Genomic DNA, 9,690 nt, shown 5'->3' with positions numbered 1-9,690 from the left:
CTATGAGTTCATACTTCCCACTACCCCCCACCCCTTTCTCTTTAAAGTCAGTAAATAAAAACTTAAAATATGTACTAATAAAAATCAACATACGAATGCACTTTACGCCTGACCAGGCAGTGGTGCAGTGGATAGAGCGTTGGCCTGGGATGCTGAGGACCCAGGTTGGAAACTCCAAGGTCACTGGCTTGAGTAGACTCATCTGGCTTGAGCACAGGGTCACCAGCTTGAGCATGGGATCACAGACATGACCCCAAGGTCGCTGGCTTGAGCCCAAGGTCGCTGGCTTGAGCAAGGAGTCACTGGCTCAGTTGGACCCCCCCCCAGTCAAGGCACATATAAGAATCAATGAACAACTAAGGTGCTGCAACTATGAGTTGATACTTCTCATCTCTCACTCTCTCATGCATACACTAAAAAAAAATGCACTTGATAGACATCACTGAAAAACTGAAGGCTGACAGGTGTTGGTTTTATAGATTTATTTTCAAAGGGCAAAAACACTTAAGACAACTTAAATACAGTCTAAAGAGAGCTCCTCCATCCACGTCAGCAGGGATGTGGAACACGCTCTGGCCGCCACGCTCGCTGCTCCTGCTGAGGCTCCTGGGGGAGGGGTCTGCCTGCAAAGGACACAGCGAGGTCAGCATCAGGGTGCGCTGTTGCAGGTGCGTTGTTGCGCTGTTGTGGGTGCGCTGTTGTGGGTGCATTGTTGGTGCGCTGTTGTGGGCGTGTTACGAGCTTTACAGGGAGACCTCTGGGCTGCTACACCCAGGGGAACTGAGGTGGTAGCACAGATACCAAGTTTTACTTAGAAAGTCTGACCACTTATGACCCTCGAGTCCAAATACCAGTATTCCCCATGTATAAGACGCACCTTGATTTTGGGGCCCAAAATTTAGGGGGAAAATGTATTACATAAAGTTACTGAACTCAAGTTTTATTCATCATAAGAGTCATACAATTCCTCATCATTGTCAGAACCAGAACTTCCATCCATGAGCTTGTCCTCATCTGTGTCTGATGACGAATCACTGTCTTCAACAAGGAGCGCAGAAACAAGCGCGGAAAAGCAGGAAATGCAAGTAAGACAGTCTACAACCACTGCAAAGACACACCCAGTTTCTAGACCCGATTTTTCTGGAAAGGGTGCGTCTTATACATGAGGAAACGCAGTGTTTACTGACGGGCTTCGTTATCATCGAGCATTACCATCGAGCGTAAGTGATTTACACACAGAGTCCCAGGCAGGCGCAGCGCGGCTCCCAGTGGCCTGACAGACGAGTGAGCAGAGCCGGGAGGAACAGGTCTCCCCTCTTGTCCACAAAGCCTCTGCCTCACAGCCAACAGCCAGGCCACCCCGATTCCCGACAGCGGGCGGGGCTCGCCTCGGGCCACAGGGAGGCCGTGGGCTCCGCTTCTGGGCCAACTCATGGTCTTTCCTACAAGGCTGCTTTTAGGAGGGCTGACACTGGGAGTCTGTGCGGGAGGAGACCACTCCCACCTCCCCGTGAGGACGGAGATGACCACGGGGCTGGCCCCCTGGGAGGGGCTGGTGACCAGTGGCCTGCGTTTACAGCCACTGAAAAACCTGTCAGCATTTCCATCTCTTCCCAAGTCTCCACTTCACTGAAGAACCCCAGAGAGATTAATTCTACGTGAGAACGTCATACTTACATGTCAAACTATTTACCTGACACTTATTCATACACATCCTTCTTATCTGCAATGTAATCTACAATTTCTTGTGGACACATCAGCTTCTCCGCATCTATATCAGGAATTTCAAACCCTGAAAGTAAAAATGGACAACAGCGTGAGTGCAGAGAAAGTCAGTCCTTTGGACCCGAAAGCACTAACACTCGATCGTGTTTCCACGACCCCGAATCCACTGGAGCTGTGGGTTCTAGTTCTGTTCTAGACAATGTGTGTATCAAACTGGCCGTAATGGTTGGCGGTTTTAAAGGTTTAATTCACGTAATAAAAAAGTCACCCAGGTAAAGTGTAAAATTCATTTGTTTTTAGAATCGTCATGAGGTTGTACAACCATCAACATCATCTAACTGTAGAATATCTGACTGCCCCAAAAGAAATCCCATACCCCCTGCCCTGGCAGGTACCTACCACGCCTCTTTAGCATAATTGCTGAGGCATCTTAGTTTAGCTAAGTTCTGCTCTGTCCGATGGCACAGAGGTCCCCATTCACCCCCACAATTAGCTGTGAAGCCTCGAATTGTCTTAATTCGCACAACTAACTGGCACAAACCCGGGTAACATGGAGTGTGCACTGGAAGCACTGCAGGAGACCCCGGCCGGCGTGTGGAGGTGGAGGCAGGCGTGCTGCTGTTTCCACTGAAGACGCAGCCTGCGATCTGCTTACCAAATTCGTCCTCCATGGCCATGATAATCTCCACTTGGTCCAAACTGTCTAAGCCCAGGTCTTTCATAAAATGCGAATTCACTGAGAGCTGCAGGACAGAATTCAGTCTATGAGCTTCCGCTTGCAAGACAGCCGAGTGGGACAGGCTACTCAGTCATCACACGGAGGGTCTAGTTCTAAAGAGGGGCGCCGCGGTGACCCCGACACATCTTAACATGCACTGGTGTGTGCTTGCTGTGCTCTACGTGTTGACATTTGACTGATCTAATATATAAAAAGCTAACGGTGGCCTAACCAGGTGGTGGCACAGGATAGCGTCCACCTGCGATGCTGAGGTCCAGGTTCAAAACCCAAGGTCAGCAGCTTGAGCAAGGGGTCACTGGCTTGGCCGGAGCCCCCCAGTCAAGGCACATATGAGAAGCAATCAATGAACTAAGGTGCCTCAACTACAAGTTGATGCTTCTCATCTCTCTCCTTTCCTGTCTGCTCGCTAAAAAAAGCTCATGATGGATTTTACTCTGTATGTATTTTATTAAGATCTTTGATCACTGCTCTGAGTGACATTGGAGCGTGGCTTTTCTGGCTGCCTCATTAACAACTAAGACACTGCACCTTCTCTAAGACACTGCGACCTCCCCCACCACCAAGAATAGCAAACAGTGTTGATCATCACCTGCCTCTAATTTCAATTTCAAGATCACCAGGAAGAATGCATCGAAAACCCACATCCACACAGACCATCCTGGGGATATCACACACAGCACGGTGACTCGAGTGAGGACTGTCCTGCATGTCTGAAAGTGGCTAAGGGATAGATCTTAAAGTTCCTCATTACAGGAACAAATCTTTTGTGTAACTATGTGTTAATTCACGGTATATACAAATACCTGGAGCAATGCCAGGTTTCAATTATACCTCAGAAAACCCAAAACCCCACTATCCTACTCACACAATACATTCACTTGTTGAAGGAATTTTTTATCTGTCCCTATGAGAAAGATTCCAGGAGTTAAGAAAGGTGCCTAACAGTGTTTACAGAATCTGCCCACTGTGTTTTTAAAGACAGGTGGGGCCCTGGCCAGATGGCTTGGTTGGTTCGCTCATTATCCCGAAGCACAGAGGCTGCTGGTTCGATCCCCGGCAGGGCACACACAGGAAGAGACCGGTGTCCCTCCCTCTCTCTGACCTGAGATAGAGACCACACGGCACAGACGCTACACATACGTGTATGCCTGCGTCCTTGCATACGTGCTGAGTAGCTCTGGAAAGACACACAGGAAGCTGGTCTCACTGCTGCCTCCCAGAGGGGATGGGCGGCTGGGAGCAGGGGAACTGGACTGAACGTCCTTTTTGGACTGTGAATTTTATACTGTGACGAAATGCTCCTTTAAAGCAAGACATTTACAGCACGGGAGTTACCTTCTCTGGGTCGATCTTGTCATAGAGCTTCAGGACGTAGAGGACGCGGTCCTTGATGCCCTCTAACGTCAGAGGGGGCGCGTCGCTGTATCGGCGGCACAGCTGTGGAAGGCGGCCTGGCGTCTGCGAGGGCAGGAGAGAGACACTGAACCTAGAATGCCTCCTGGGAGTGCACGAGCTGGTCTTAGACGTATTCCACAGAGCCATCTGATCAGACGGGCCCCAACGGGCACTCTCGGAAGCCCTAGCACGCAGCGGCATAAACAGGGGCCTCCCTGCCCCCAGAGCCAGGACTGGCCCATCCTGCCTCCTGTTCAGCCCTCAGGCGTTGAGCCTAAAATCGTGCCAGGTCTGCTGCAGAAGGGCTTATGTCCTCTCGTGGCACCTGTGGCAGCCACCGCCACAGGAAGCCTCTGCCACTCCCACAGGCATACCCAGTCAAAACCACCCACATGGAAGAGCTGTCATGGCAGAATGAGGGATGGCTCTCACTGCGGCCACCACCGCAGGGGTCTGGTTCAGCCCATTGGCTGCCAACCCAGAGGAGAGGGCGCCCGAGAGTCCTCCCAGTTCCTTTCCTGTCGGGGTCCACCCTCGTCACGGCCAAACCTCAGGCCCTTCCGCTCTCCGCGGTCATCTCAGTTCCACCTGATAATCACCTGTTTGCTTTAGAGTGGGTCTAGGGTCCTGACTGGGCTCCTTCACCCAGCGTGACGAGCCCCACGTCACGGGTCAGCGGGCCTGAAGCCGTGGACGGCACAGTGCAGAGCGAGAGCAGAACAGCAGTGGGACGGTGGGGCTCAGTGTGGAAGTCCCTGATCTGACCTGGTCTGTCCTCCTTCTGGAAGTGTGCTCAGTACTGGGGCTTAGAGGTCTTGGGGCATTTCCCGTAGAAGAACACAGGTTTTGCTGGCTGGGGCTCAGGCGCCTGGGACTCAAAGCGACATGGGACGTCGCACACTGTGAGATGAAGCAAGCGCGTGTGCACAGCTGCACACAGAGCTCTTACACGGCCGAGAAACACACACAACCAGCCAAACCCACAGCCAGGCACTGACGCAGGTCTGATCGGTAAGCCGCCAGGAGACGGGACTGACTCTAGCAGGCGTCCCCAAACCATGGCCTGCGGGCCGCATCCGGCCCCGCCGCCCTTCCGGAAGGGGCACCTCTTTCACTGGTGGTCAGTGAGAGGAGCACTGCATGTGGCGGCCCTCCAACGGTCTGAGGGACAGTGCACTGGCCCCCTGTGTAAAAAGTTTGGGGAGCCCTGCTCTAGGGAGTATTTCTGGAGCCTTGGGAGTTCCAGAGCACTTGCTCTTGTTTGTCTAGATTTACGGCCCCCTCCCCGTGCGAGGGCAGCGTGGGCCAGGAGCCCTGTGGTGTGGGAGGACGCGGAGGTCCCCAAGCGCAGAGGAATGATGCAGCAGGAAGAGCTCAGGAGCAGGCAGGAGCAGGAGGGCGCTGACCCCAGACGAGACCTCGGGGCAGAGGGACCCAGTGGTGACCTCGTCTGGGCACCCCTGCTGAGGAGGGGGCCCGCAAGGGGAGCCTGTCGCTGTCACTGCCTCGTGCCGGAGGAGGAGGACGCTGGTCAGGGTATCTGTATACGGCTACCCACGTGGCCCACTGCGGTTGGCACGGTCCCTGGCAGCAGGGCAAGGCCTGCAGAGGCCAGGCGGACACCCTGTAAGTGCACGAAACTAAAGGGGTCTCCGCCAGGCGGCATGAGCAGCTAACGGGGCCGAGGCGAGGGCTCAGACCCTGGACCGAGCCGGCCTCATCTGCACCGGCACTGGCTCTCACTGACCTCTCCGTGCCTCAGTGTCCTCACCTCTGAGACGGGGTAGACGGCAGTGCTGCACACAGCACACAGCACTGCCGTGGGGTGTCAGACACACCAAGAAGGGCCCAGCGCTTCAGGTGTCCGACTGTTTCTCATCACCAAGTCGGGCGCTGGCACCTGCCCTCAGCACTTTCCATGCGCTCTCCTTTAGTTCTGACAGAACTGAGATGCACGGGACCACCACCCGTTGGAGATGAGGAGACTGAGGCAGAAAGGCCGCCTGGAGGGCCTACTGCCTCCTTCCTGCTGGATCTCTGCTGTTTAAAAAAAGATACGTGTTGTTTCTGATGTTAACTGTTCTTCCCAAGATGCACACCCAACAATTCTACTGAACAAAACCTTCCGCCCGGACCGCAGAGCAGGCCCGTGTGCAGGGAAGGGGGGGCAGGAACCAGCCAGACCTGGCGCGTCCCTCGGCACACACCTTCACGCCACCTGGCCCCTCTCACCGAAGGGAACTTGGAAGGAACACATGCAGACGGCTTCGAAGGCCACTTCTGCCAGCTGCCCCCTGCACAGTTCCACCAAGCAGCACAGACACCTCGACCTCCACTGTCTGGCAATGAACTGCTCACCGTCCACAAAATAGCTGCTCCCAGACTCCCACCTGGGGCTCCAGCCAGAAACTCCAGGGCCAAACTCCCCTCTTCCCATTGTCCCTCTGTCACACTCAGTCACCCCGCATGGCTGGCTGGGAGGAAAGGTGTCACTCCTTCAACAATCCTTGTTTCATGTTCACTCCCTGACCCAGGCGGAGAACACCCACATTCCCCGGTGAGCACACAGGGCCTCCACAGAAGGCCTGCTGTCTGCTGCCTCGCCCAGGGCCTCTCCCTCCCACAGCGCCTGCCGGCCCATCCTGGCCTCAGCACGGGCCACGGCGCCCTGCCCTGACTGCTGCAGAAACTCGGCCTTCAAGACCACGCTCACTGCCATGTACTTCAGTCCACGGGGGGACCCAGCCGGTTCAAACCAGTTCGGCAGAACCCATGCCTAATTTTTTTGAGTTCGGCAAACCAGTTGTTAAAATGGCCCTTGTCATCAGGGTTCTCTCTAAGGTGGGCACCTGGGCAGCCGCCCAGTGTGGAAATCACAGATTCACATTCCTTACTCTTTTTTAACATTCATCTGTGCAACAGCGTAGGCTAAGCGCCCGCAGTCGAGTTCTCCCGGGTCCATGGGTAAAAAAATTGCAAGTGAGGACGCCAATCAAGAAGCAATATGGAAATGCCTTAAATCATAGTTTGTTTTTTGCCAGGTATTGAATATTTTTTCATTCATATTTTCAAACTTTCTTATAATCTAGTTCTGTGTGCCTCTTTTATTCTCATTTAAGTATTAAGTGCATGAAATAATGAACTACCTTTCAGTGTATCTTTTAGTTTTCATACTTGAATCGGTCCTCCGGGCAGAGCCAGTGGGTGAGTTCCTTGAACCCCAGCCCTGGGTCAGACCCTTCCTGCTTCTGTGCTCTGGGCACACCTGCCCTCCGCGTGGCAGTGCCCTGCCTTCATCGCAGGACTGCCTCCACCTGTGCTACAGGCTGGAATGACAACGGTAAAGAAGACGAGACCCCTATCCTCAGAGAAGCTACGCTCTCATGGAAAAGACCGATCCAAACAGATCAGTTCAGCTGTGACAAAAATGAGACAAAAGTTATCGTTCAATCTTTACAAACCAGGAAGACAGGGGCAGATGATTCAAGGAGGGAAAGGCAGGCCAAGAAAAGGAGAAGCATGCGAGTGCCGTGTGTGCGTAGGAAGAAACGAGTCCACGTTGCCTGAGATTTACGGGCAAGGTGGCACGCCACACAGGCTGGCACAGAAGAGGCCAGGCCACGGCTGCAGCCCTGAGGAAGACAAAGGGGTTTGTCTTACCGGGGCACCAGTGGTATGGACAGGCCGCAGTCCTGAGCCCATCACTGTCACACACATGTCATCCGGCCCTGGTACCAAGACCAGTTTTTACGTAGGTCCCGTGTCCCACAGAACTCTCTGGAAACTCTCTGTGCTCTGACTGCGAGACAGTTCAGATGCAGGGCCTGAACTGTAGTCGTGGCCGAGGGGTTAAGGTGATGGACTAGATTCAGGGCCTGCCAGGGTCAAGTATCAAACTTCTGGGCTCCAGTTTAGACCACAATCCTTTGTCTCCTCATCTTCTATTTTATAGTCTTATCTTTTTATAACACATCTGCTGGAAGCCCTTTGGAAATGACTCTTGGCCCCTTCCCACAATCTGTATTTTAACCCAGGTGATCTCTACACAGAATCAAGTTTTGATTGAGTATCAGGGCTCTAAGTGCAGGGACCTGCTTCTTTTGCGTCTTAAGTCGACTGTTACCGTCTCAAAGACAGAACACCTGAGCATCTCATGTACCGCCTCTTTAACTTCAGGGTGACACTTTCAACCTCTTGATTCGGTCAACAGGTCGACCTCCCATGAATGAATCTCCCGCCGTGTCAGTAAATCTCAACACTGGCCGCACAGAACAATCACTGGGCGCCCCAGGCTCTGCCCAGCGAGACTGCTTGACCTGCGACTCCCCGTTCCTTCTCCTGTCCTTTTCACTGACATCTTCATCAGCCTCGAAACCACTATGACAAAGAAGTCCCAGGGTTTGAAAGGGGGTTTCTCTCACCTTGAACCCCGGGAGCCTATCCTACCTTAAGACAGCATTTCTGAATCTTGGTAAACTTCAAACAAAATCCCGCGCCAGGGCCTCATCCCTGCCAGTTGATCAGAAGGGGGGATGGAGTGGGGGGTGGAAGGGATTTATTTTTCTTCCTCTTTTAAGTCTCCCAGGCGACCTGCATGTGCAGCCAAGGGTTGAAAATCACTGCCCTAAGGAGAGTGTCAGCCTCATAAATGTTTGCAGATTAAAAACAAACAAAAACAGACACTCCTGTTTCCGACCCTGGCCTCCAGGAGGGAGAAATTCAGGGAGAGGCCTGCCCCCGGAGAGGCCGTGGCCAGCGTGGCTTCCCTCCCGCAGCCGGTCATCCCTTTCCCCTAGAGAGCTGTCACCGTAGCGACTCCTGTCACCGGGGCGCACGGCGCGGGCGCTCTGCCTGCCGCATCTCCGCTGACTCGGCGCCGAGGCTCCGGGGAGCGACCAGCATCCCGAGGCGCCGTGCAGACCACGGCCGAGCGCGGCGACCCGATAGCCCGCGGTGTCGCTCGGCAGCAGCCGGTGCTCGAACCCGGGGTGTCCCTAGGTCCGACCGCGGGGGTCCCTAGGGCGGCACGGCCTCGCACCAGCGCCGACCGAGCGCCGTTAGGCACCGGGCGCGGGAGGACGCTCCGGGCAGCCCGCCTCCGACGGACGCGGCCCCCGCCCTCCCCCCGCGGCCCGCTCCCTGACCCCTGTCCGGCCCCGGCAAAGTCACCGCGAATCACCTGCGCGAGCGCCGCGGCCGCGGGCCTCGTCTGCGTCCCCGCGGGGCACAGCGCGGTGCCGAGCGGCCGGGCGGCGGCCAGCGTGGGCAGCCGGGGCAGCGAGCCCAAGGCCGCGGGCAGCCGGCGGACACAGCAGGAAAGGACACGAGCCGCCATGCCTGCGCCGACCCAGAGTGCACTGCGCGGCGCGCGCGGGGCTCGTTTCCGCTCCCGGGGGCGGGGCGGGCGACGCACGGAGCGGCGCTGCCGAGCGCACGGGCGGGGTGGCGGCCCCTGGCGGCCCCTGGCGGCACTGCGCCCTCCAGCCCAGAACTAGAACCCTCAACACTCATCTTGCAGGAAGAAACTTCTGCATGCCGCGATTCTCCCACAGGAATGAAAATTATTCAATAGGTCAAAACTCAGCATAAAATAAGAACCTAAAAATAGATTTATGTAACACTAATTAATGTAGAATTACAGTAAGCGGGTCCAGGTGGCGGCCCAACAGAGAGAGCATCGACCTGGGATGCTGAGGTCCCGGGTTTGAAACCCGAGGTCACCGGCTTGAGCCTGGGATCACAGACATGACCCCAAGGTTGCTGGCTTGCGCAAAGGGCCACTGGCCTGGCTAAAGGCGCCCCCCGCAATCGAGCCACATTTGAAAAAACAA

The 9,690-nt window shown here is 55.1% G+C and overlaps 1 protein-coding gene across 4 annotated transcripts; it reads right to left on the bottom strand.

Moving 5' to 3' along the window:
* Positions 1 to 467: 467 nt before the first annotated feature.
* NDUFAB1 (NADH:ubiquinone oxidoreductase subunit AB1) lies at positions 468 to 9,226 on the bottom strand. Of its 4 annotated transcripts, none has more exons than XM_066275847.1 (5): positions 9,039 to 9,226; positions 3,800 to 3,922; positions 2,267 to 2,468; positions 1,678 to 1,792; positions 468 to 623 (listed from the first exon to the last, which is right to left on the bottom strand). In XM_066275847.1, the coding sequence occupies exons 1-4, from the start codon at positions 9,192 to 9,194 to the stop codon at positions 1,701 to 1,703; spliced, it is 573 nt and encodes a 190-aa protein (XP_066131944.1). In that variant the 5' UTR covers positions 9,195 to 9,226; the 3' UTR covers positions 468 to 623; positions 1,678 to 1,700. The 4 variants fall into 4 exon arrangements, with proteins under 4 accessions (XP_066131944.1, XP_066131943.1, XP_066131946.1 ...); XM_066275846.1 differs by having other exon boundaries at positions 1,694 to 1,792; XM_066275849.1 differs by having other exon boundaries at positions 2,381 to 2,468.
* Between the last annotated feature and the right edge of the window lie 464 nt (positions 9,227 to 9,690).

Source organism: Saccopteryx bilineata, chromosome 4 (genome assembly GCF_036850765.1).
Source record: "Saccopteryx bilineata isolate mSacBil1 chromosome 4, mSacBil1_pri_phased_curated, whole genome shotgun sequence".
NCBI lineage: Eukaryota > Metazoa > Chordata > Mammalia > Chiroptera > Emballonuridae > Saccopteryx > Saccopteryx bilineata.
The sequence above is the reverse complement of the archived record's forward strand: the minus strand, read 5'-3'. Positions and strand labels throughout refer to the sequence as shown.

Coding starts and splice junctions, on each gene's coding strand:
- NDUFAB1 (XM_066275847.1), bottom strand. CDS start 9,194: ATGGCGGCTCGTGTCCTTTCCTGCTGTGTCCGCCGGCTGCCCGCGGCC. Junction 3,923..9,038: donor CGGCCGCGGCGCTCGCGCAG/GTGATTCGCGGT, acceptor CTGCCCTCGCAG/ACGCCAGGCCGCCTTCCACA. Junction 2,469..3,799: donor ACAAGATCGACCCAGAGAAG/GTAACTCCCGTG, acceptor TCTGTCCTGCAG/CTCTCAGTGAATTCGCATTT.